Genomic DNA, 23,151 nt, shown 5'->3' with positions numbered 1-23,151 from the left:
CCGCGCCGGGCCGCTTTTCGCCTTCGCGCGCCAGGCACGGCGCTGCGGCGGCGGCGGCGCGGCATCAGCAGCACCGCCGGGCGTGCGGCCCTCTCGTCCACATCGACCCCCTCAAGATCCTTGTCTAGTGAATAGCCCGCCGTGCTGCGTCCGCCGTCAAGCAGCCGCACCCGCTCCGCATGCCGCCGTTGCTCATTCTTGTGCCGCTCCCAGACATGCCGAACTCGTCGAACCCCGCCCACCAGCCCGAGGCGCCGCGCTCCGGCCTCGTCTGGGGCATTGCCCGTGGCCACGTCAACACGCGCCGCGCCCCCGCGCCCAAGGCCTCGCGCCGCAAGGGTGCGCAGAGCCAGCGCAACACCGTCGTCAACAGCGTCGTGCGCGAGGTGGTTGGCTTTGCGCCGTACGAGCGCCGCGCCATGGAGCTGATCCGTAACTCCAAGGTGAGTGCAGCTGGGCGGGCGGATGGGCGCAAGAGCGGAGAGACGAAAGGGGCAGAGAACCGGGAGGGGAGAAGGATGGACAGAGCACTGGAGGTTGCGGAAGGAGGCGGGACAGGTGGTGTAGGGCCAGCGCTGGCGGGGTGTGGCAGCGTGGCGGGCCGAGCAGGACAGGACAGACAATGTTGAGCAGAGGGCTGCAGCATTTGCGCAGCGGCGATAGAGCACTGCAGCGTGTTGTCGGACCTGTCGGCGGTCTTGTGCAGTAGTACTGCAGTCGGTGGGGCCGACAAGACAGCAGATCAGCGGCCAGCAACAGCGTGCTGACAGCAGGCTCCGCCTCTCAGGACAAGCGTGCCCGCAAGTTCATCAAGCGGCGCCTCGGCACACTCCGCCGTGCCAAGGGCAAGATGGAGTTCCTGACGAACGTCATTGCCGAGCAGCGCCGTGCCGGCCACGCCTAAGCGTGGTCTGCGTCCTTACTCGCGCTCGCCTCGTCTTTCTCGCTCCTCTCTTCGCCTCTGCTACGCTCGATCCCGGCCATCATTTGCACCGACGTGCCGACACGCGGCACGCTCTACGCCTCTCACCATCCGCCACCATGCCGCGGCGGCCGCGACCTCCGCCGCGCAACATGTACAACCACATCTTGGTCCAAAAGATTGCGGGCGCTTGCGCTCGTTGCTAAGACTCGCAGGCAGGGCAGAGGGGTATGAGCGTGGTTGCGAGGGATGGTAGATGGGGTAGATGGAGTGCAGAGACGGGGTACCAAGGCCGGATCATGGGAGGGGCACGCTCTCCTCGTAGATGCGCGAGCGGCCGGGCGTGGGTCGTTCTGACGGGTCACTGCGGTGCGAGTCCTGCGCCTCCTGCTTGAGGCGCTGCAGCGAGTTGAGCATGCTAGGTGGCAGATGCTCGTCGACGAGCTCGACTTGCACGTCGGACGCCGCGCGCACGGGCACGGCCTCGCAGATGGTGTGGCCGACGGCGTGTGCCGAGGCGAGATTGCCCTCGGCGTGGCCAGGCTCGTTCTGCTGTGGCAGGTCCACGTCGAAAGGCTGCAGCCCGATGAGGCCTCGCAGCACGCCCAGCGCGCCGACTTTGGACGTGACGACGTTGGCATGTGCGCAGGTCTGCGACGTGACGCATGACGGGCAGCCCTCGACGCACTGGCAGCCCTCGATGACGGCTGTGCGCGTTCGTCAGCACGGTGTGACCGTGAGCCGCGCGACTGAACTCACCAACAGCGATGCGGATGAGCCCGTCGAGATGCTCGAACGCCTTGGCGCACACGCCGCCGTTCTGGCCCGGCGTGTCGTAGAAGATGAGACGCGCAGGTCGCTTGCGGGTGGTAGCTTTGCGCGCATACTCGCGCTCGGCGACCTTGCACTCGGTGCGCACGTCGCCGGCGAGGCTGACGACGAACATGGGCGTGAGGCTGTACAGGCGCAGTCAGCTCGGCTGGAGCACAGTACGGCAGCCTCCCACTCACCTGAGCAGCGCGTGCTCTGCCGCGTGGATGGCCGCTGCGGCGTTGATTGTCTTGGCCGTCATGGCGTCGATGATCCACAGCGGCACATCGAGCCACAGGCCCTTGGTGTCGCGCACAAACGGCGGACAGTCGACCGAGACCGAGTCGAGGATGTTGGCGCGGCGGTCCACCTTGAAGTAGCCCCAGACGCGCGTCTCAATGCGGACATGGCCATAGTAGGCTCGCGAGCTCGAGCCACGCAGCGCACGGATGCGGTGTGTCTCGACGGCGTCCGTGTCGGTGTGGTCGCGCGGCCGGGTGTGGTAGTTGACGTCGGACTGCACCATGCGGGCGATGCGTGTGTCGTGGCTGATCTCCTTGCACAGGAAGCTGCGGCCCTGGTGCATGAACACGGCGCCCTCGAACGCCTCGAAGATGGCACGGTCCGTCTCGACCTCTTCCATGACGCGCGGTCCGTTGCGCCGGCCGGGCGAGTCGTCGACGTAGATGTATGTCTCCTGTCGTGCGCCGCGTATGGCCACCTCCTTGGCCGGGAACGGCAGGAGCTCGCTGCGCGCAGTATAGAAGCCCGCGCCGTCCGACTCGAGGCGCGTCTTGCACAGCACGCCAAGGTCGGCGCCGAAGTACGGCGCATCTTCCTCGGGATGCACCGGGATCTCGGCAGCAGCGCACTGCAGATGGCCCTCGCGCACGAAGTCATTCATGAGATCCACGCTGAGCGCCGCATCGGGCTGCGAGAAGACCTCCTCCGGGTTGCGCATGTAGTGCTGATCGAGCGGGAACGGGTCGCCCACGAGCACAGCCAGGCTGTCCTTCTGCCGTCGTCCGGCGCGGCCGGCCTGCTGTCGTAGGCTTGACACCGAGTACGGGAAGCCGACCATGATGACGGCGTCGAGCGAGCCAATGTCGATGCCCAGCTCAAGTGCACTCGTGGCGACGATGCCGAGCAGCGAGCCCTTGAACATGTCCGTCTCGATCTTGCGGCGGTCCTGCGGCGAGTAGCCGCTGCGGTAGGACATGACGCGCTGCGCCACGTCGGAGCGGTCGTCGAGCAGCAGGTCGCTGCGGATCTGGTTCATGACAATCTCGCATGTACGGCGCACCTTGCAGAAGACGATCGTGCGTACGCCGCGCTGCACCAGGTGGCGGAAGAGCTGCGAGACTTCGGCGTAGGTGCTGATGCGGCCCTGCGCTGGATCGTCGGGGTCGATGAGCGGAGGGTTCCAGATGAGCCACTCCTTTGCGCCGGCAGGCGAGCCGTCCTGCGTGATGACCTCGACGTCGTCGATGCCGAAGAGCGTCTGCATATGCTCTCGCGGATTGGCCACGGTGGCACTGCAGCTGACGAAGCGCACGCGCCGGTTGCCGAGTGCGGCACAGATGCGGCGCAGCCGGCGCATGATGAAGCTGACGTGTGCGCCAAAGAGGCCGTTGTAGCAGTGCAGCTCGTCCACCACAACGAACCTGAGGCTGCGCAGGAAGCGTCGCCACAGCGACTCGGCCGGTAGGATGCTCTGGTGCAGCATGTCTGGGTTCGTGAAGATGACGCTGGCGCGCTCGCGCACGTCGGCACGCAGGGACTTGTCCGTGTCGCCGTCGTACGTGGCAACGATCGTCTCCTCGAGCCCCTCGCACTGGAACAGCAGGTCCTGCAGCGTGCGCCGCTGGTCCTGCGCGAGTGCCTTGGTGGGGAAGATGTACATGGCCGTCGAGCTCGGGTCTTCCTCCAGCGCGCGGAGCACAGGAATCTGGTAGATCAGACTCTTGCCGGACGACGTGCTCGTTGAAACGATGACGTTGTGCCCTTCCTCGAGTGCATTGAGCGCGTCCGCCTGATGCAAATAGAATTCTTCGATCTGGCGCGTTGCCCAGAGAGCATTGACGATGCTCTGGCTAAGCGCAAATGTGAGCCCCTCATGCACCGCCTCGCGCGCGGGGATGGTGCGCTGGCCGCCGGGCACGATCTGATCGCGCCACCACTTGGTGCCCTTGAGCTCCTCGATGACGTCTGTGATACTGGAGCGCTCCTCGGGATGCGCCATGAGATGCTCTAGGCGGAGCCTTCGCTTGCGCGGCGTGTCGCCGAGGGTCTGATCGCCGGCGCTGTGGGTGGGGTCGACTGGGACGTGGCCGTGCGCTGCGCTGATGAGCAGCTGCACTGGGTCCTCATTCTGCGATTGTAGTGTCAGCACATCGGCCGACACGCTGGATCTCGACGGGCTCACCTTTGCCAAGCATGCGCAGAGCAGCTCCAGCACGGCCTGCTCGAACTTGAAGTGCCGCTTCTCGATGAGCTTGCGCATGCCGCGAGCCGTCTTGGCCGGGTCTTCCTTCGCCATCTGTCTGCTCGTGACGCGTGAGTTGGCGCGTAGAGCAAGCAAGCAGCTGGACTCACCGCGGTGGGCCCTGGGCGGGACCGCGACGCATGCCAAAGCGGCCCCGCTGCGTAGCTTTCGGCCCGCCAAGCAGCGTGCCGTCATTGAACTCGAAGAGCAACACGAAGTCTTCGCGCTCCTTGCGCTTCCCATTCTTTGCCGACGTGGCGCCCTCCGCCAGTGCCTGCTCTTCGTCGAGGGTCTCCTCGAGCGCTGCTGCCTGGTCAGCGGCGATGTCGCGCGCCGTCGCGGCGTAGATCTCGTCGACAGCCTGCCGGTCCGCAGCCCGAGAGCGTCCAAACTCCCGCCCGGTCGGCACTGGGCCCTCGAGATGCAGAGAGAGCGCCTCCATATCGACGTAGCCGAGCGAAATCAGGTCTGGGCAGAGCGATTTGAGCTGTGCGAGGTCAAAGATCTCGAGTGGGCTGAGACGCGGCGTCAGCGCTGAACTCATCGAGTCAGCGTATGAAAGCACGACTCACCGCTTCAACAGGCCTTCTACTGATGCTCGTAGGGTGTCGTACGTGGTAGCCAGGTGCTTGCGCGAGGAACAAAAGGCATACACAGTATTGAGCGCCTGAGCGCGAAGGGATGAGGGGCGCTTTCGAGGAGCGCGCTACGAACACTCACCTTGAACGTCTTTTCAAGCTCGATGTAGTGAGGTGGCCACTCGAAGTCACGCACGCGGATCTCCTTCTCTGGTTCCTCCTCAGGCGGCGCCGTCTCACTCGCCCCTCGCGGCTCCGGAGGCAGAGAGGCATCGTCCGTCGGCGCTCTCGAGCTGAGCGCGCGAGTGCCGCCCCTGCGTCGCCGGGCTGGAGGCGTCCGCGGAGGTGGCATACTTGTCTGGGCGGCATCTTGCGATATCGGATCTTCGAGCAGAGGCTCTGCCTTGACTCTGGGAGGAGTTGATGGGCGCTCTCCTGCCACGCCTGGCTCCTGCGTCTCGCCGCGAAACAGAGGAGGCGCGGCAGCCTCGTCTGGACTTCCCGCCATCGGCTCTGTTTCGGCCGCGGCCTCGCTCACTTCCGGATCCGGCTTGATTCGCGGCACACTACTGCTTGCCGAGGGCCCCGCAGCACTGGCCTGCTGGCGCCTGCGCCGCTCGTAGGCTGCGCCGCTGGCCCGCACGGCGCTCGCGGCGCTCTGGGCGAGGCGGTTGCGGCGCGCGGCGCCCGGATCGTCGCCGTGGTCGACGGCCGGCGGCTCGGGCTCGGGCGAGCAGAGATCGAGTGCGCTCTCCAGCGTGTTGCTCACAGCGCTGCTCGAGGCGCTCTCGGATGCAGGCTCTGCGGCTGGCAGCTGGCTCGTAGAGGGTGCGGGTGCCTGAGCATCGTCCGTTGCGCCGCTGCGGGAGCGCAGGCGGGCGGAGCGGGCCGAGGCGGTGACATGCGTGAGGCGCGTGAGGCGCGGCATGGCACCGGCAGACGTGCAGCGCTATGGACGAAGAAGAGTGCGAGAGCAGGGATGAGGAGGGCGTGGGAGGCGAGGGCAGGGTGGACGGGTGCTCCACTTGGGCGGCTTGCGCCTCAGCGGCCACAGGCTTTGGTGGGCGGCGTGTCCCGAGTCCCGCGCGCGCCTGGCTGGTCTCGCTTCTTGGCCAGAGCGGGCTGCCTTCCTACACCTCACACCCCACGTCGGCGCCGTCACCCTGGCCACCGCAACCGCTGCAGCTCGGGCGCCATGATCACGCTCACGCCCCTCTCGGTGCCGTGGGCACCCGCGCAGGCGGGCAGCGCCAGCCTTACGCTCGGCGACGCCGCGGCCGGCGCCGAGGTCGAGCGGCCAAAGGCCCTGGCGTACCTGCTCGACATCGACGACGTGCGCATCCTCCTTGGCGCCGGCGCACCTGAGAGCCTCATCTTTGAGCTCTCGCGCATCTCTGCGGTGCAGGCGCAGGAGAAGGCGCAGGAGGCAGAGGCATCCGGCAGCTCGCCGCCCGTCAAGCAGGAGCGCGAGGAGGAGCCCGAGGAGCAGGCGCCGCGCCTCGAGGGCGAAGAGCTGGCCCGGCGCGCTCAGGGCGAGGGCCTGGATACGCTGCTGCTCGAGTGAGTAGTGTGGCCGCGGCAGAGGCAGTGCACGCCCGGCAGCCCTGTGAGCGCCGCAATGCGTGCCCGCTGCTGACGCCTCCTTGCCGTCAGGATCGCGCCCTCGATTGATCTCGTGCTGCTCTGCCACTCGACTCTCTCGCACATCGGTCTCTACGCCTGGGCATGGGCTCGTCTCGGCTTGCGGTGTCCCGCCTTTGCTTCGCTGCCCACGGCAACGATGGGCCGCCTGACGACCCTCGAAGCGGCCGACGGCTGGCGCGATGAGATGGAGGCGACGGACGCGAGCCCACTGCCCGGTGGCTGGCAGCGCTGCGTGCCGACGCGGCAGGAGGTCGACGAGGCATTTGAGTCGGTGCGCACTGTGCGGTATCTGCAGCCGACGCAGCTTGATGGTCAGTCCCAGCGACGCTTGCTGTACTCCTCTAGGCTGACGCGAGATGAGCAGGCAAGTGCGCGGGAGTCATCCTCACGGCATACGCCGCCGGCCACAGTCTCGGCGGCACGCTCTGGAAAATCCGCTCGCCGACTGCTGGTACACTGCTGCTGGCGCTCGACTGGAACCATATGCGCGAGCGGCACCTGGATGGCACCGCTCTGATTGCCTCGCCATCAGCCGGCGCAGGCGCGCCACCGCCGGGCAGCAGCAGCGCAGGTGCACTGGATGCGGTGCGCCGTGCCGATGTGCTCGTCACGGATGTTGAACGCAGTCTGGTGGTCAACGCGCGTCGAAAGGACAGAGATGCAGCATTGCTAGGTGAGTGGCTGTGGAGAGCGCTGCGGCGTCGGGGCTGATCCGCGTTCTCGTGCCAGACATCGTGCACAACACAATCCGCGCGGGCCACTCCGTACTGCTGCCCGTCGACGCATCAGCACGCCTGCTCGAGCTCCTGGTGCTGCTCGATGCCCACTGGGCATTCGCATACCCGCACGCGCGCTTCCCGCTGTGTCTCGTGTCGCGGACAGGCAAGGAGCTGCTCGAGCGTGCCCGTGCACTCATGGAGTGGACCACCAAGTCGTGGGCCACGCAGGCTGGCGAGCAGGTGGATGAGGGACGCGGACGGAGAGGCGACCGCAATGCGCAGCCGTCGAACCCACTCGAGTTCAAGTGGGTTGCGCGAGACTACGCGAGAGCTCTCGTGGCGCTGATAGTATCGTCGCAGATACCTGCGCATCTTCTCCTCCCTGGCGGCACTGGACGAGGCCGTGCCGCAAGATGCGCCCAAGGTCGTGCTTGCCGTGCCACTCTCCGCGACGCATGGTCCGGCCCGCGTGCTGCTGGCACGAGCAGCCAAGAGTCCTGGTGACGCCGTCATCCTGACGCAGCGCGGCGATCCGGGCTCGCTGTCGCGCTGGCTGTACGACCAGTGGGAGACGCTGCAGGAGGCCAATGCTAAGTTCGGAAAGGCTAGCGTGGGCAAGGACGTGGTCATTGGCCAGAGCTGTGACATTCAGGTGAGTCGCTGTGCAGGTCGAGCGAAGGCCTGAGCTGACATTCGCGTCTGCAGCTGCACCTGCGCGTGCCCTTGGAAGGCGAAGAGCTCGCCAAGCACAACGAGGCAGAGCGGCTAGCAGCAGAGCGCGCCGCCACGCAGCAGGCACTGCGCGCTCGCACACGGCGACGACTCGAGGCCGATGAGGAGGCCGATGAGAGTGACTCGGACGACTCGGACGCCTCGTCTGCTGCCGGCGACGAGGGTGCTGGTGAGGCGGCCGACACGTACGCCGAGCCCGGCTCTGGACGCAAGCGCAAGCGCGAGGGCGCCGGCGCCATGGGCGGCGAGACGGCAGAAGGAGCGCAAGGCGGCGGCTCGGACCTCTCCTTTGACGTGTACCTCCGCGGTGCAGCAGGCCGTGCCACGACGTTCTTTGGTGCCGGCGCATCCGGTGGCGCCAACAACGCTGGGCGGCACGGCACCGGCGTGCGGTATCGCATGTTCCCGTTCATCGAGCGCAAGCGGCGCGTGGACGCGTACGGCGAGACGATCGACGTGGCTCGCTGGCTCTCGCGCCGGCGCGAGATCGAGGCGAGCCGACCAGACGGCGACGGACTGCCAGCGGCAGAACGAGCCGAGACGGCCGAGGCGCGGCAACGACGACTCGAGAAGGAGGAGAAGGAGAAGGAGGGCCCGAAGGCGCCGCCAAGCAAGATCGTCACGCACATCGAGCATCTCAGCATGTCGTGCCGCGTGGCCTTCATCGACATGTCTGGCCTGGCCGACGGCCGTGCGCTCAAGACGCTCCTGCCTCAGCTCCTGCCACGACGCTTGCTGCTCGTCGGCGGCGCACAGGCGGCGCGCAACGATGCTCTCAAGGCCTTCGCCGCCGTGCGCGGCATGACGGCGGACATCTACGCGCCGGCGCTGGGCGAAGTCACTCGCATCGGCGAGCTGACGAACGCCTACACGCTGCACCTGGGCGAGGGCCTCATGGGCTCGTTGCGCCTGTCGGCGTTCGAGGACTACGAGGTGGCGCACCTGCGTGCCACGGTGCGCTACGCCGCCGAGAGCGCCGTGCCGACGCTGGAGCCGCTGGCACCTGCGTTGGCGCCCCTCGAGGCCGTCGCACAGGACGCGGCAGCCGACGGTGCGGTCGTCAAGTCGAAGCGAGAGCGCCCGGCGAGCGACCTGGCGCCGACGCTCTTCATCGGCGACCTGCATCTCTCGACGCTCAAGGCGGCGCTGGCGACGCATCACCGCATGGCCTCGGAGTTCGCCGGCGAGGGCTCGCTCGTGTGCGGCACGTCTGCGACGACACAGAGCAAGGCGGCCGCCCCGCCCGGCGTCACGGTGCGCAAGGAGAGCGAGGGCACCGTCGTCATCGAGGGCAACGTCGGGCGCTCCTTCTACGCCGTGCGCGCCGCCGTGTACGGCATGCATGCGCGTGTCGAGGGTGCTTGAGGAGACGTGTGCAATAGTCATCCATGTATCACCACAGCGTGCTCAGCTGTCGAGTGCGAGGAGTGCGAGGCTGGACGAGGTTGGGGTCTGTGCAGTCGAGTGACAGGCCGGGAGTCGGGCAGCGCCGCACGTCATAAGAAGTCGCCGTCCGGCTCCGGCGCTCGGCGAGCCGGGCGCCCCACGACGCGGAACTAAAATTGAAAGGCTGCGCTGAAGCTCATCCTTCCTTCCCTCACACCACCAACACAGCCGCCATGTCCGCCACGCCAAACACGCCCGACGACACGCGTCCCGTCGTCTTCATCACCGGCTGCTCGTCGGGCATCGGGCGCGCGCTGGCCGTCGAGTTTGCCGGCGCCGGCAAGCACCGCGTCGTGGCGACGGCGCGCAAGATGAGCGCCCTCGAGACGCTGCCGCCCAACGTGTGGCGCTTTGCCCTCGACGTCACCGACGCCGAGAGCGTGCGCGAGGCCGTCGATGAGGCGGTGCGCCAGCTGGGTCGCATCGACCTGCTCATCAACAACGCAGGCACGAATGCGGCCGTCGGGCCCGTGGTGGAGGTGGACATTGAGCGGCAGCGCCAGACGTTTGAGGCCAACGTGAGTGTGCTGAAGGCGTTGCGAAGAGATGCGGCGAAGATCTGGAGAGTCGGGCTCGCCATGGATGCGACTCGGAGCCAGCATCAGCCGCTTGGCAACGCCTGTGCCTGCTCATGGGCTGCAGGCGCTCGCGCTGACTCTCACCCCGTCGGCAGTACTTCGGCCTTCTGCGCGTGACGCAGGCCGTGGCGCCGCACATGATCAAGCAGCGCTCGGGCACCATCGTCAACGTCGGCTCGACTGCGGCGTGAGTCGCTGCCGTCACAGCCCCAGCGCATGCTCCCCCGCTGACGCTCCGATAGCCTGTGCCCGCTGCCGTACGCCGGCGCATACGCGGCGTCTAAGGCTGCTGTGCACGCCGTGTCCGACTGCATGCGCGCCGAGCTCGCTGGCTTTGGCATCAACGTGAGTCCAGCTACTGCGGCGTGCAGCTTCGGTGCCCCGTCTGACTCCGTCTCAGGTCGTCATCCTCGCTCCCGGCGCGATCAAGTCGTCGATCGGCGACGCGGGCGAGGGCACGATCCAGCTCGCCAAGTCGTCGAGCTACGAGAATGTGGCCGACATGATCAAGTACCGTGCGCAGTACTCGCAGCTCGGCCACCCCACGCCTACGGCTGAGTTTGCCGCCGTGGTGCGCAAGGCGGTGGTGAAGCGGCGGCCGCGTGCTTACCTCGTGACGGTGCGTAGTGCTGGCCCGTCGGCATGATCCCCTCTGCCGCAGCTGATGTCTGTTACTGCAGGGCGCGAAGTCGACGATGGCCTTCATCATGTACTACATGCCCGGCCGCTTCCGCGACTTCTTCCTCTCGCGCATCTTCCAGCTGTGGCGCGTCGGCCGCAGTGCCTGAGTTGCGTCTGGCTGCTTTCCAACATCGTCGGCGGTCGCTCGATGAGCACCGTGCGAAGTGTTTCTTCGAGTGCTGCTTCTTTGCCCGTGCTTGCTCCTGTTGGCCTTTCGCTCTGTCACCCTGTGAATGTATCAGAGATACCAGATGCTCTTGTGTGCGCTGCAAGTGCGCTGCCGAGGCAGCTCCTCCACACGCCGTCCACCGGACCAGGCCGCAGAAAGCTTTGTTCGGTCGTGCACTGGAAGCATGTCGATAGAGCTGCGGGTCTGCGAGGTGGGCGTCGAGACCTTGCTGACGTCGGAACGCGGCCGATGAAATGCCATGTGTCGGAACACCTCGGCCGCGCGCACGTGCCTCCCGCGCCTCGCAAGCGCGGTTAAGTGCGCTGGGTCCACTGCATTCTTAGCTGGAGGCAAGCAGAAGCAGCATCCACAGCTACATGAGACTCTTCTTGACATATCGACGTCAAAAGAGTCGACTCTTGCGTCGCGCTACGTCTGCAAAAACGGGCTCAAGGTGAGCCGGCCCAGCCGACGGCAGTGACGCGTCGCGTCGCGTGCTGCCGAGCTCTCGATGCCGCCGATGACAGCGCCTCACTTGAGCTCTAAGCCCTCTCAGGAGACCGAAGAAGTCTCCACTGCTGACTTTACATAGCACATACAGCTGCAGTGTCCGCGGTGCAAGCACGACCTGCCCGAGGCATGACACGTGTAGACAAAGCTCGTCGGAGCCAGGCAGCCCACCAGGCATGTCATCTCCGCACGCACGATGCTAGGATAACCTCGCTTGTGCGCATTAGGCTTTGCGAGACGACACAGCACGTCTGATGTAGTTGTCCTCCGTACATCAAGCTCACTGCGAAGACGTTCTGGCGTCTGACGTGCTGTTTGAGCTCGTCGGACGTGCAGCGAGCTCTACACACGTGCGCCGGAGGGCCGTCACACGCGTCAGGTGTCGTGGACAACGACCCTTGGACGCACTCCACACGTCCTGTAATATGCTCAGGTCCTTCTTTGCTCGATGCTTCTGCATGCGCAGGATATTGGACCCGACCCTTGGAGCGCATCTCTGGCGCTGGCGCGCGTGACGAGGCGCAGCTGATGGGCGGTTGCGGTTTCTCGGGACCACGCGGCGGCAGCACGCAGGGCTTTCTCACGCCCTCTCGTCCCGCCGGCCCCTTGACGCACCCTCGTCCATCGCATGGATGCTGCGAGGCGACGATGAGCAGCATCGCAGAAGTGTGCAGCACCGCATCGACGCTATGGCCGCAGGGTGCGGCGGCTCGGCGCTGCACGCTGATGCTCTGCTGCTGCGGCGGCTGCGTGCCGCCCAGGCACCGCGTCGACGGCTCCCTCGCGCACCCTCGCCGCGCCGCAAGGGGTGCCAGACTAACGGCTCGCCAGGCGCGCCCGGCGGTTTCGCTGCTCCGCCTGCTCCGCCGCCGGGTCGTCATGCCTGAGGAAGCTCCTGTTTGCCGCTGCGGAGTGTGGAAGTGCGGATCAGCATCCAAGGACGCAGGATACTTGCCGGAATGCAGCGCCAGTGCAGGCGGCAGGCCGATGCTTGGCCGTGCGCGAGAGGCGGCTGGCAGCGTGAGAACAGGGGGCGGGGTGCGCCATCGGGCACGGCGCGACTCGCCCGAGGTGCTGCGCCGACGCCGACGCCGACGCCCACGCCCACGAGAGGGAGCTTCTGCCGCTGGCCGAGCTCGCTGGCCGGCGGCCGTGCCTTGCTCTGGCTGTGCTTTCGCCGGCGGTGCACGCGTCAGCGAGCGCGGCACCGCCGACCGCCATCGCCGCACCGCTGTGCGACGCTGCTAAGGGCCGGACTGGATCTGGCGCTTACGCAAGGCATTCGTTGTCGATCGTCGCTCGGCGAGAAGGGTGTGTGCCTGAAGCACATGGGCGACGCGGCTAGGAGCAGGGAGCAGGGAGGGCCGCGAGGCGGAGGGAGCGTCTCGCGCGGGAGGTGGCGACGCGCCCCGGCCGTTGGCGCCAGCGCAAGGGGGAGGCGAGCGCGTGCGAAGCTGCGGCGCGCAACGGGCAGCCCGCGGCCGAGGCGAAGGGGGCGCAGCAGCAGCAGCACGCAGCAGCAGCGCAGCGACGCCGAGCTCGCTCCAGCGCGAAGCCAAGGCATCCCCTCGTCGTCGGCCCTTGCTGCGCTGCCGCACCCTGCGCCCATGCCTGAGCCGCCGGCCCTTGCTCTGCGACTGCAGCGCCAACGGCGCACGCACGGCGGTGCAAACAGATGTGCATCGCCCTCGCGCTGCGGCTGCGGCTGCGACGCGCGAGAGGCTCTGGCGCGCTGCACTCGGACGGGTGAGATGTGGCGCGCTACGGCACGAGCAGCGCAGCAGCTGCAGCACCTCGAGGGCCCTGTGCTGCGGCACCCACGAGCCAGCGCTAGGGAGCAAACGGTGCACGGCTTGCTGTCCTGTTCGATCGTCACAGGAGGCACGCGAGCTCGCCGGGCGTGCCTGGCCAAAGTTCCTGCAGCGCGGATGGCTGCGCAGGGGGATGCGCTTAGGCTCATCTTGCCGGCATAGACGCTGACGGGGCGGTGGTGCAGCTGCAGCTGCGAAGGCCATCTCGCGCTCTGGCATGCATAGACGGCCCCCTCCGTGCGCCGGCCGTTGCGTGTGCTCGGTCGAAGCACGCCCCGGGACGCAGCCGCTGCACCCTGCATTGCCCTCGCCTCGCCCGGCTGCGGCGGCTCCGATGCGCTGCTTGCCACCGGCCGGGCGAGCGAGGCACGCCCGCATCCGTGGCCCTGGCGGCAGCGAGCAGACTTAGAGGCAGGGGCAAGTATAAGGTGCCGGCGTCATCGCAGCCCGGACGAGGGCTGCCCCTGCCCATCCATCCTCATCCCTCCTCCACGTCCCTCGCCTCCTCCGCAGTCCGCCGCCAGACCGCCACGCCACGAAGCGTCTCCGCCCTTCTTCTTTTCACGTGAGTATGATGCGACGAGAGGTGCAACGTGGCCAGACGGCGGAGAGGAGCAGGTCAGGAGCAGGTGCAGCGAGGTCCAGAATAGGCGGCGGCGGGCGAGGCTCCTCTGGCGCGGGCGGCGCGGCGCCTCCACCGCAGCGGCGCGGCCGGCGCGCATCGTCTGCCTCCCGGCCACCACCTCCATCCGGCACGCTCGCTCCATCCGGCGTGATGGGCGTTACGCAATCCACGCGGTGCGCCACGGCGCAGCATTGGTGTGCGCGGCTCCGGTGAGGGCGCAGCACGAGGGCCACAGTGGCGCCGACGCCGGCGGCGCGCCGTGGACCCCTCCTGTCTCGAGCCTGCGCGGCACTGCCGATAGAGTGTTCTGCGCCATACGCCGCGGCCAGGGGTGTGTGACAGGGCTGCGTGGGCGGCGGCATGCTCCTTGCTTGCTGCTCGCATGTTCCTGTCTGTGCCGACGGGCGCCGCTCGTCACTCGAACAGGGCGCACTGCCTCTTCTCCACCACCTGCTCCCGCTCCCGTCCCCGCTCCGTGAAGCCCATGCCTCGGCCATGAGCTCGTCTCTCGACGCCGCCGCTGCACCGGTGCAGCCGCTGCCGTTCCGCTTTCCCAGCGCCCGCGCTGACCAGTCCACTCCCACCTCCTCCTCCTCCCACGCCCGCTCTCTCTCCGCCGCCCTGACCGAACGTACTGCCTCGCACCGCCTCTCGCGCTCGCTCTCCTACACCAACACGCCGGCGCCGTTCCTGCTGCAACACGAACCCGCCGTGCTGCGCAACCACGTCCGCTCCTGGAACCGCCCGTCGGCGCCTCGCCCGACGCCGCTGCGCGCCTCGTCTGCCCGCTCGCTGCGCCCGCTCTCCATCCTCGCCTCGCCGCGCCGCTTCTCGCTCGCCAATGATGCCTGCTCCGCGCCTACTGCGCCGTCTGCCGACCGGCCGCGCTCATGCGCCACGCCCCGCTCGCCGACGATGGACTCGCCCTCGTCGCCGCGCTCCGCCTCGCTCGCGGGCATGGTCATCGATCTAGAAGAACTGCTTAGCGACACCAAGAGCCCTGCGCTGCTGAATTCCTTCTCTTCGCACTCACCTTCGACGCCGCACAACTTCTCCGGGCCCGAGTCGCCCGAAGCAGAGCGTTCGCCGCCGTCTGCACAGCCCACGCGCCCGGCCTTTCGCCGCCAGTCGTCGCAGTTCAGCGTCGAGCAGCTGCCCAGCTCGCCGCTCGCCAGCGAGATTGAGAGCTTCCAGCGCGCCTCGTACAGCGCCCGCACTCGCAGAGGCCAGTCCATCACGCGCTCGCCGCCCATCGTCATCATGCTGCGCACCTCGACCTCCTCGGTCAGCGCCATGCCGACGAGCGACTCGATCTCGTCGATTGCCAGCACCTCGACGCACTACGACGACGCGCCCGAGTACAGCGTCAGCTTTGCACCGGAAGAGCCGGCGCGGCCACGCGCCTACACCACTTCGGCTGCGGGCTCTCGGTCGCCGAGGCAAGGTGCGTCGTCGAGCCGGCTGCTCGTCGACGACACAGGCAGCTCCACCGAGACGGACCGCACGCCCACCGTGGCGTCTCAGGCGGCGTTCCACACGCCGAAGCGCCAGACCGGCCGCAGCCACCGCCGCATGCTCAGCGACACGGACGCCATGCTTGCTCGCGCCGCGACGGCCAGCGTCGCTGCCACGGCTGCTTCGTCTGCTGCTGCTCGTCCTGGCCATGCACGCCGCCGCAGCCGCACGCTGTTTGAGGCCAAAGTCAAGGCTCAGTCGAGCCGGAGACGCACGCGAGAGCTCTCGGGCTCTTCTCCCTCGCTCGAGGCCGCCGGTCCGCACACGCCGTCGCCACGGCCTTCGCGGCGTAGCGAGCCGCGGCAAGCCTCGCTGCGTCCCAGCAGCGCTGAGAAGATCGAGCACGTCATCGTCTCGCCCGAGCTCAAGGACGACGACGCGACGCTGTATGCCGCCATCAGCTTCATCGACGGCGGCTACAATGCCGGCAGCCCACTCGGCGGCAGCGACACGTCGCCCGGCTCGTCGCAGGGCAGCATGAGCTGGATCGACACGCCCAAGGGCAGTCTCTACTCGCCGCTCTCGCCGTTCCACGAGGCACACCGCGCCACGTCGCACCTTGCCGAGGAGCTCGAGGTGTGGTCGAGCTCTGATGATGACGATGAGGCCGCCGGTGCACACGCTGCTCCGGCCAACAAGCGCAAGACGCGCAGCTCGCGCGAGATGTTCAGCACGCCCGACGCCAGCCCCATGATGTCGCTCGCCGGCTCGGCACGCCAGACCGTCGTGCTGCAGGCCAGCGCCCTGTCGCTGCGTCTCAAGTCGGCCGAGCGCCTCTCGTCGCTGACTCGCGGCAAGCTGGTGCAGCAAGAAGCACTGCAGCAGGCCGTGCAGAGCCAGCAGCCACAGCCGCAACCGCAGCAGCCGCGCCGCGCCGCCCGCCAGCTGCCGCCGAAGCGCGATGGGCAGAGTCTGACGGGTCAGCCGCTGCCGGCGCTGCCGACGCTGCCGACGCTGCCGGGTGCGATGGATGTGCACGAGTCGCCCAAGGGCACGCTCTCCTCCGACCAGCCGACGTTTGCGAGCGCACACCACTCGCTATCAACTGGCCCTCGCATGGCGTCAGCCGAGGCTCGCACTCGCAGCGGCTCGAGCACGTCGACGACGAGCACATGGAGCTTTGCCTCGACGGCTGCCGGCATCATGTGCATTCCCGGCGACGAGATGGCGATGATCCAGCGCGACGCCACGGGCCTGGGCATCAGCAGTGGCCTGACCACGCCGAGCGCCTCTCCCACCAAGCCGATTCGTCCCGAGCGCAGCCTGCGCCGTCCCAGCGCCACGGACCTAACGGTGTCGACAACTGCACTGCTGCAGCCGCAGGCAGCTACAGCGCCCAAGAAGCGCTCTTCGCGCTCTGGCAGCGGCTCGAGCTCGCGCCGTCGGCATACAGGTCCGCGTCTGGATGCTGCACTGCCCAAGACGCCGGCTCGCATGGCCAGCCTGGAGCACTGCGTTGCGGCGCCGTCGGCTCGTAAGCAGCTCAATGCGCCGCCGCCCGCACGCCCGCTGCTTGGTGCATGGATGAGCGAGTCCATCACGCCGCAGCTGGCGCCCGCCGCCTTCCAGTTCGTCACTGTGCCGCCGACCCCGGATCCGACGGCGCCCACCGCCTTCGAGTCGCCTCGCCAGGCACCGCGTGCGCCTTCGCCGGCCGACAAGTCGCTGCCTCCGCCGCCGGTCGAGACGTCGAGCACTGGCACGAGCTTCGCCTCCTCTGCCTCAGTCGCCACATTCGTCGCGCGTGTCACACAGCAAGCTGGCGCCGAGGCGGCGACTTTCGGCACGTCGCCTTCGCGCCCTCAGGCCAGCGGCGGCCTGCGTGCTCGCCTCACGGCCAAGCTGCGCAGCTCGACGTCGTCGCTTACGCTGCGCAGCGAGTTTGCGCAGGTGACGCCGCCCGGCTCGGCACGCAGCGAGCGCTCCAGCTCCGAGCCGGAGGAGATCGTCGCCTTCAGCCCGACGGGTCCGCGTCCCTCGCTGCCCGTGGCGATGGAGCGCAACATGTGGAGTGCCAGTCTGGGCCGTTCGTCGATCAGCCATCTGCGCAGCAGCAACGGCTCTGTCGCCTCGCTCGGCTCCGTCATCTCCGCCGAGGCCGAGGCCGAGGAGGACTTGGCCTTTGCGCGCTCCAGCAGCTCCATGTCGCGCCGCATGAGTCCCTTTGTGCGGCGCAAGAGCACGACGCTGCACCGTGCATCTGAGACGTGGTCGCGCTCGTCTACGTCAATGGAGCGTCACGGCTCCGCCAGCAGTGCTGCTTCATCGGCGAGCAGCACGGACAGCTACTCGATGCCTCCGCCCATGGTGCGCACCGACTCGTCGGCGACGACGGCGACCGTCTCGTCGTTCTCTGACTCAGAGGACGACGAGGAGCTCGACGAGACGACGGCGCATGACCGCGTCGACAAGCTGCGTGGCTCGCTGCGCCGCACGCCGTCGCGGCTCGGCCTCAATGCTCTCGCGTGGCCGCGCGCACGCAAGGCGTCGCTCGACGTCGTTGAGCAGCCGTACATGGCGCCGCCCAAGAGCGCCACTCGCCGCTCCAGCCTCTTTGGCATGAACGTGTGGGCGTAGACCCGTCGCTCCTTTCCTTCCTCTTTCCCTGCCCCGCTTCCGCGCCTCTCGTTCGTCTTCACTGTATTCTACTTCCCCCTTTCCTCGCCTTCTTACCACCGCCGCGATCTTCCGACCCTCTGCCATCGCGCCCCTCTAGCTTCCCTTTCATCCTGCACATCTTATCCACTCTGCATGCAAAAAAGCTTCCATCTGGTCCTATAACATTGCGCAGCGCTTGTTGCTTAAAGAGGAGTGCGAGACCGGTGCGGGTGCGAGACACTCAGTACTGGAAGGCACGACCGGCGCTGCGAGAGGAGGCTGCGTCAGTGCATGCCGCGTGTGTCCAACTGTTCTGTCCCGGACGCACCGGATGAAGAGCGTGAAGCAGGTGCCGACGCCCGTGAGGAACACGACGCTGCGCAGGTTGGCTGTGCAAAGAAGTGTGTGAGTGGGCTGGCCCAGAGAGCGAGCTTGTGCGAGGGGCCGACTCACACGCAGAGGCCGAGGTGGTGTTGATGTAGAGCACGTTGTAGAGGATGCGCGAGCCGACGTACACGACGGCCGAGAGGTTCAGGAAGTCGACTGCGAGGTGACTGTGAGCAGCCTGCAGTGTCAGATATGGAGAGAAGATGCTCACCCGGCAGGCGGGCGACATTGCCGGCAAGGATGGCGGCTGCGAAGAACGGCAGGTTCTGCAAGCAGAGATCAGCACACTGCTCAGAGCACATACTGCCAGCAGCGACGCACCTCGAAGCCGTTCTGCTGCGCCGCCTCGGCGCGGATGTAGAGCTCCTCCTGCGGCGTGCGCTTCTCCTTGCGCGTGATGCTGGCGAGGTAGCCGCGCGGCGAGACGTTGTCGAAGCCGCCGCTGGTGGGTGCGTTGGCGGCGGCGTAGAAGTGCGCGGCGATGGAGACGACCCAGACGGCGCTGCAGGAAGAGCATGTGAGCAGGAGAAGGAAGAGCGAGACGGCAGACGCACGGGATGGCAAAGAGACTGATGTTGCCGAACGGCGACGTCGACGTTGCGTTGGAGACGGGCGAGTTGACGCCCTTGGTGAGCGACGCGAGGAACTGCTGGGCGGACGACATGGCTGGCTGGATGAGTGTTTGGGTGGATGTGGTGGAGAGGAAGAGAAGAAGTGCAGTCCTGCGGATGCAGATCGGCGGCGCCTCCGACCTCCGACGGCGAGCGCATCTGGCGCATCTGGCGCTTTGCAGCGGCACCGCGCCGTCGCCGAGGCCGAAGCGCGAAGCGAGACGCCGCTTCTGCGGGCTGCTGCGCGGATGCGGAGGTGGAGGCGCGCGGCCGGAGCGGCGACGGTGCACGTGCCCGCCGGAGCCGCCGCGCTAACCTCCATCGTCCGCTCATGCCTCAGCCGGTCGCCAGCCGGACGATCTCGCAGTCTGGACGAGGGTGCGACTCAAGCGCAGATATTCGGGAGACCGCTTCTGGATGGCATGGCAGGACGCCAGATGCGCGAGACGGCAGCGGAGCGACCTCGGACGGCAGCGGCGGCGGCACGTGTCGCCGAAGGGTCTCTCTCGGCATCAGCACCGGACGGCGGATGGACGGCGACAAGGGCGTTCTGTTCTATTCTCGGCCTGCTGACGCCTCTGTTGGCGGTGCGCCGCGCTCATGTGACGCTGCGGCCTGGCGTTCATCGTTGCGTGTCAGCACGAGCGACGGGCGAGCATCTACGGGCAGCGAAGGGTGCCGCTGACGGCGGCGGGCGAGACGTGCGCGTCACCGTGCCGAGCGCCAGCGGCGGCGCCGCAACGGGGCGAGGGGCACGGCGGTGCGCGCGGGTGCTGCCTCAGCGGCGGCGGCGGCGGGCACGGCGGGCGCACGCGAGACAGACGAGCTGCCTGCGAGCCGCTGCAGCACGCCTCCTGGCCGCGCTGCTGGCGCTGTACGCGTCACGCGCGCGTGGAGGCGCGCGCCTCGCTGGCGCACGACCTTCTTAAGCCGCCGCCTCGCGCTTGCTTCCTCTCCTCTGCACCCTACTCCACCGCTCCAGTCTATCTATCTATCTATCTACCAGCCATGTCCGACACAAAAGCCACGTCTCCGGCACCGGCCGACGCCGAGAAGCCGCGCGCCGCCGCCGCGGCCGCCGAGGACAAGATTGCCAAGCAGGTCGATGAGGAGGAGGAGGCCATCGCCGACGACGACAACGTCGGCGCCGACGACGATGAGGACGAGAGCGACGGCAGCTTCGTGAGTATGTGAATAGAGCGGCGGGTCGAGGGTGGGCCGGGACGGGAGGGCAGCGCGGCGAGTGAGAGAGGCGCTGCCTTGCTCCGCAGACCCAGACGCCAGAGACGGGCGGCATGTTGCGCTGGATGGCGGCCTAGAAGCATGCGTCGCCTCTACTGCCTGCAACACCCGCTGCATCTGTCCCGCAAGAGTGGCGCTGGCAGCGCGCGAGCATGCCAACTTGCGCGCCGGCTTGGCGCACTTTAGTGCGCTGTGCTGGCGTGGCGAGAGCGTGTCGACGATGTGCTCAGCACGGGCGTGGAAGCGTGCTGCCCTCGTGTACGGGTAGCACTTCGAAGCTAGACGCTGTCGTGTCTCATCTGCAGAGGGTCGAATTACCTGCATTCGCTGACGCTGTTTGCCCCGCTCTACAGCAGGAGGACGAGGACGAGGAGGATGTCGACCCTGACGCGGCCTCGGAGGAGGAGGACGACGATGAGGAGGAGGAGGCTGCCGACTCGGAGGAGGAGGAGGACGAGGCAGAGATCAAGGCGCAGGGCACGAAGCGCAAGGCGGCCGACGAGGGCAAGGCGGGCAGCAAGAGCGCCAAGACGGACGCTGCGGAGGAGGAGGAGGACGAGGAGGAGGACGAGGAGGATGACGAGGAGTAGGCGATGCGCACTCGCTAGCCCTTTCCCTGCTTCCTTCGCTCGCTCCACTGCACTGCATCCCACGCCTCCTATCTCTCTGACTCCAAGCATATCCACAAGCCTCCAGCTGTATCCCTCCTTACTCTAAGCTTCCCTCCGCTCTCTGCTTCGCAAAGCTTTACTGCATCTCTCTTTGAAGCGCGTGTATGATTGCGTGCGGACGCCTCCTGGATGACGTGTGTAAATGAGAGGTGCTGTACAGATGTGGGGAACTGAATGAGAATGGATGAGGCCGAGGTGGAGAGGACGAAGGAGGGATCACGACCAGAGCGCCTTTGCGCGCTCGACGGTGCGTCGCAGCATGACGAGGAGGCCCGGTCCGGGCGCCCGTCTGGCGCCCCGAGTCAGCTCCTGCTCGAAGTCGCTAGCGCTGCGACTCCCCGCCTCGCGTGCCCGCGAAGAGACGCCTTGACCGTCGACGATGCTGCTCGACTGATCTGCGCCGCCCCACAGCTGCCACGCCGAGCGATCCGTGCGCGTCGCACCATGGCCTGCCGCAGCGCCACTCGGCGCAGCTCTGCCTCCTCGCAGTTGCAGGCCCTCGCGCAGCGCCTGCACCAGGGCTGGCGCCGCATTCGTCAGAGCACGTTGCAGCTCCGCTTCGACGGTGATGAGTGCTCTCCTCGCATGGAACGGCGCGATGCCGTTGTACTTGCGCACGGCATTGTTGACCTCCTTGACGGAGACCTCGTGGAACGCACGTTCGGCTCGCTCCCACTCGACGTCTCGATGCGTGCGAGCCAGCTCTTGAAGTGCGGCTTCGAGCGCGACATCGTCGATGCCGGGCGCCGAGAGATGGTTGAGCGACGTGTCGGCGAGAAGCATGCGGCTTGCACGCCGCACCCAAGCGTCGATCAGCTTGGCTCTGAAGCCAGTGTGCGCCGCCTCCAGCTCCGAGTTGAGCTCGACGAATGGAGGCGCAGCGCCTTGTCGCTTGACGAGGCGATTCATCAGGCGCTCCTCGCGACTGAGGTACGGATTGCTCTCCTCGTCAAGAGTCTGTAGTTTGCTGCCTCGCAGACTGTTGTTGCGGAACGCGCCGCTGCGCATTGCTTCTTGAATGCGCTCGTTGGCGAGTGAGCTGTAGCCCGTGCCGCCGCCGGCATACACCAGCTCCTCCTGCTTCTCCTTCTCCGAGCGATTGTCGCGCGGCTCTTCGAAGTCCTCATCGGGGAGCAGGTGCTCTTGCTGCGCTTCTCCATCGGCAATCGCTCGTCCCTGCGCATCACGCCGCAGTCCCAGTCGGTAGTCAAGCGCCCCGACGCGCGCACGCACCATCCTGCCCGTCTGCTCCGCTCTCTTCGTCGAGTCTCGCAGACGCCGCATAGCCCGCGGATCGTCCCACGGCACGGAAGACGCGTCTAGCTTCTTGCTGCGCGAGCCCGCCAGCGCGCCAGCAGCCAGATGGCGACCTCGGTAGATCTTGCCACTGCTGTCGTCGCCTTGGACACGGCCGATGTACGCCGGGTTCACGTACTCTGCCAGCCAAGGCCGATTGGCTGGCGTAGCGGGCAGACGCCGGCCGTCTTCGCCCGGCGGCGGCAGCGAGTCGAGCAAGGCACTCATGCCGCTCCCACTGCCCGACGCCACGCTGGGCACTGCCGCCGTCGGCTGCTGCACCGTGGCGAGCTTGGCATCTGCAGGGTGCGCCGTGCCGCTCGGCTTGACGCGCAGCGGCTTGTGCTTGTCGACGAGCATGCGCAGCACGGCATCCTGCACGCGCTCGTCGCCCGTCCACACTGGCCCTTGATCGAGCCCGCGCCGAGCGGCCTCCTTGAGTGCCTCGGCGCGCTCTTCGGCGGCCTCCTCGAGGATCGCATCGGCCAGTAGCTTGGCGGCGCCGGTGAGCGGCTGCTCGACGGCGGCGCCATCATCACGCGCTGCATCGGCAGAGCTGACGCTGCTCGAGGCGGCATCGCGATGCGCAAGACGCCGGCTGCTGCCCGCTGGCGCGCTGCGGGCAGGTGGCGGCGCAAGACGCAGTGGCGGCCGGTGCCGGAGTGTGGCGCGCAGCGAGGCCATGGCGTATGCGCACGCAGAGAGCTGTGCACGCTGCTGCGCGTGAGGTGCACGTGTGTGGCTGAGGGTGGCTGTGGTCGAGGCAGAGGTTGCAGTTGGCTGCCTCGCTGCAGCCGCAGCCTGCCCCTCTGTAGTCAGCAGCGGACCCTCGCCGCGCCGCCGCCGCCGTGCTTCGCGCTGCTCCCACGGCCGTCGGACCGGCTCGGCCGGCGCGGCGCACGGCCCGACATGTCCGACGCTGCCGCCGCGCTGCTTTCCCCGCGTCCGCCTTGGCGCTGCACGCTGGGCAGCGACTCCGCATTCCGCTCGCTGCAGTTGCGGCAAACATGCTGCTCTGCTGCGGGCGAGAGGCTTGCACTGCGGAATGAGGCGCATCTCGGCCGCACAGCGCCGCACCGAGAGTGTGAGGGACAGCGTCTCTCCACACGGTGCCGCCGGCA

General features: G+C 67.6%; 9 protein-coding genes across 9 annotated transcripts; 6 read left to right on the top strand and 3 right to left on the bottom strand.

The window, feature by feature from the left end:
• Positions 1–59: 59 nt before the first annotated feature.
• On the top strand, positions 60–965 carry FA09DRAFT_93917 (ribosomal protein L36e). The gene is made up of 3 exons (XM_025745910.1): positions 60–127; positions 214–443; positions 788–965. Exons 2-3 carry the CDS (start codon positions 216–218, stop codon positions 902–904), a joined length of 345 nt encoding a protein of 114 aa, XP_025596453.1. The 5' UTR covers positions 60–127; positions 214–215; the 3' UTR covers positions 905–965.
• Positions 805–5,786, bottom strand: FA09DRAFT_331427 (P-loop containing nucleoside triphosphate hydrolase protein). The gene is made up of 7 exons (XM_025743020.1): positions 4,938–5,786; positions 4,790–4,884; positions 4,328–4,732; positions 4,158–4,275; positions 1,933–4,103; positions 1,682–1,878; positions 805–1,629 (listed from the first exon to the last, which is right to left on the bottom strand). Exons 1-7 carry the CDS (start codon positions 5,721–5,723, stop codon positions 1,220–1,222), a joined length of 4,182 nt encoding a protein of 1,393 aa, XP_025596452.1. The 5' UTR covers positions 5,724–5,786; the 3' UTR covers positions 805–1,219.
• A 149-nt stretch (positions 5,787–5,935) lies between these two features.
• Positions 5,936–9,290, top strand: FA09DRAFT_331425 (hypothetical protein). The gene is made up of 6 exons (XM_025743019.1): positions 5,936–6,355; positions 6,449–6,750; positions 6,804–7,112; positions 7,169–7,463; positions 7,519–7,810; positions 7,864–9,290. The coding sequence occupies exons 1-6, from the start codon at positions 5,991–5,993 to the stop codon at positions 9,253–9,255; spliced, it is 2,955 nt and encodes a 984-aa protein (XP_025596451.1). The 5' UTR covers positions 5,936–5,990; the 3' UTR covers positions 9,256–9,290.
• A 200-nt stretch (positions 9,291–9,490) lies between these two features.
• On the top strand, positions 9,491–10,849 carry FA09DRAFT_331423 (NAD(P)-binding protein). The gene is made up of 5 exons (XM_025743018.1): positions 9,491–9,854; positions 10,010–10,101; positions 10,157–10,259; positions 10,315–10,533; positions 10,595–10,849. The coding sequence occupies exons 1-5, from the start codon at positions 9,510–9,512 to the stop codon at positions 10,700–10,702; spliced, it is 867 nt and encodes a 288-aa protein (XP_025596450.1). The 5' UTR covers positions 9,491–9,509; the 3' UTR covers positions 10,703–10,849.
• Positions 10,850–11,627: 778 nt separating this feature from the next.
• Positions 11,628–12,617, top strand: FA09DRAFT_93880 (hypothetical protein). The gene has a single exon (XM_025745909.1). It carries the CDS (start codon positions 11,803–11,805, stop codon positions 12,520–12,522), a length of 720 nt encoding a protein of 239 aa, XP_025596449.1. The 5' UTR covers positions 11,628–11,802; the 3' UTR covers positions 12,523–12,617.
• Positions 12,618–14,205: 1,588 nt separating this feature from the next.
• FA09DRAFT_326269 (hypothetical protein) lies at positions 14,206–17,802 on the top strand (the record flags this gene model as incomplete). Its single annotated transcript, XM_025741200.1, has 1 exon — positions 14,206–17,802. One exon carries the CDS (start codon positions 14,206–14,208, stop codon positions 17,800–17,802), a length of 3,597 nt encoding a protein of 1,198 aa, XP_025596448.1.
• Positions 17,803–18,064: 262 nt separating this feature from the next.
• FA09DRAFT_340366 (hypothetical protein) lies at positions 18,065–18,874 on the bottom strand (the record flags this gene model as incomplete). Its single annotated transcript, XM_025744314.1, has 6 exons — positions 18,065–18,089; positions 18,152–18,212; positions 18,277–18,366; positions 18,422–18,476; positions 18,532–18,712; positions 18,765–18,874. 6 exons carry the CDS (start codon positions 18,872–18,874, stop codon positions 18,065–18,067), a joined length of 522 nt encoding a protein of 173 aa, XP_025596447.1.
• A 949-nt stretch (positions 18,875–19,823) lies between these two features.
• FA09DRAFT_331420 (hypothetical protein) lies at positions 19,824–20,908 on the top strand. The gene is made up of 2 exons (XM_025743017.1): positions 19,824–20,003; positions 20,417–20,908. Exons 1-2 carry the CDS (start codon positions 19,830–19,832, stop codon positions 20,651–20,653), a joined length of 411 nt encoding a protein of 136 aa, XP_025596446.1. The 5' UTR covers positions 19,824–19,829; the 3' UTR covers positions 20,654–20,908.
• Positions 20,909–21,247: 339 nt separating this feature from the next.
• On the bottom strand, positions 21,248–22,798 carry FA09DRAFT_310877 (hypothetical protein; the record flags this gene model as incomplete). The annotated part of the gene is made up of 2 exons (XM_025740649.1): positions 21,922–22,798; positions 21,248–21,846 (listed from the first exon to the last, which is right to left on the bottom strand). Coding segments are annotated over exons 1-2 (1,392 nt in total), but the record flags the coding sequence as incomplete, so codon positions are not given.
• Between the last annotated feature and the right edge of the window lie 353 nt (positions 22,799–23,151).

The sequence above is a fragment of the Tilletiopsis washingtonensis genome (genome assembly GCF_003144115.1).
Source record: "Tilletiopsis washingtonensis strain MCA 4186 unplaced genomic scaffold FA09scaffold_18, whole genome shotgun sequence".
Taxonomy (NCBI): Eukaryota; Fungi; Basidiomycota; class Exobasidiomycetes; order Entylomatales; genus Tilletiopsis; species Tilletiopsis washingtonensis.
The sequence above is the reverse complement of the archived record's forward strand: the minus strand, read 5'-3'. Positions and strand labels throughout refer to the sequence as shown.

Excerpts from the sequence above, each read along its gene's own strand:
- FA09DRAFT_331427 (XM_025743020.1), bottom strand. The coding sequence starts at position 5,723 with ATGCCGCGCCTCACGCGCCTCACGCATGTCACCGCCTCGGCCCGCTCC. Across the intron at positions 4,276-4,327 it reads CCCGCCCAGGGCCCACCGCG|ACAGATGGCGAAGGAAGACC; the intron begins GTGAGTCCAGCT and ends CGTCACGAGCAG. Across the intron at positions 1,879-1,932 it reads GCAGAGCACGCGCTGCTCAG|CCTCACGCCCATGTTCGTCG; the intron begins GTGAGTGGGAGG and ends GCGCCTGTACAG.
- FA09DRAFT_331420 (XM_025743017.1), top strand. The coding sequence starts at position 19,830 with ATGTCCGACACAAAAGCCACGTCTCCGGCACCGGCCGACGCCGAGAAG. Across the intron at positions 20,004-20,416 it reads ACGAGAGCGACGGCAGCTTC|CAGGAGGACGAGGACGAGGA; the intron begins GTGAGTATGTGA and ends CCCGCTCTACAG.
- FA09DRAFT_331423 (XM_025743018.1), top strand. The coding sequence starts at position 9,510 with ATGTCCGCCACGCCAAACACGCCCGACGACACGCGTCCCGTCGTCTTC. Across the intron at positions 9,855-10,009 it reads GCCAGACGTTTGAGGCCAAC|TACTTCGGCCTTCTGCGCGT; the intron begins GTGAGTGTGCTG and ends CCCCGTCGGCAG. Across the intron at positions 10,534-10,594 it reads CGCGTGCTTACCTCGTGACG|GGCGCGAAGTCGACGATGGC; the intron begins GTGCGTAGTGCT and ends CTGTTACTGCAG.
- FA09DRAFT_93880 (XM_025745909.1), top strand. The coding sequence starts at position 11,803 with ATGGGCGGTTGCGGTTTCTCGGGACCACGCGGCGGCAGCACGCAGGGC.
- FA09DRAFT_331425 (XM_025743019.1), top strand. The coding sequence starts at position 5,991 with ATGATCACGCTCACGCCCCTCTCGGTGCCGTGGGCACCCGCGCAGGCG. Across the intron at positions 7,113-7,168 it reads CAGAGATGCAGCATTGCTAG|ACATCGTGCACAACACAATC; the intron begins GTGAGTGGCTGT and ends TTCTCGTGCCAG. Across the intron at positions 7,464-7,518 it reads TCGAACCCACTCGAGTTCAA|ATACCTGCGCATCTTCTCCT; the intron begins GTGGGTTGCGCG and ends GTATCGTCGCAG.
- FA09DRAFT_93917 (XM_025745910.1), top strand. The coding sequence starts at position 216 with ATGCCGAACTCGTCGAACCCCGCCCACCAGCCCGAGGCGCCGCGCTCC. Across the intron at positions 444-787 it reads AGCTGATCCGTAACTCCAAG|GACAAGCGTGCCCGCAAGTT; the intron begins GTGAGTGCAGCT and ends TCCGCCTCTCAG.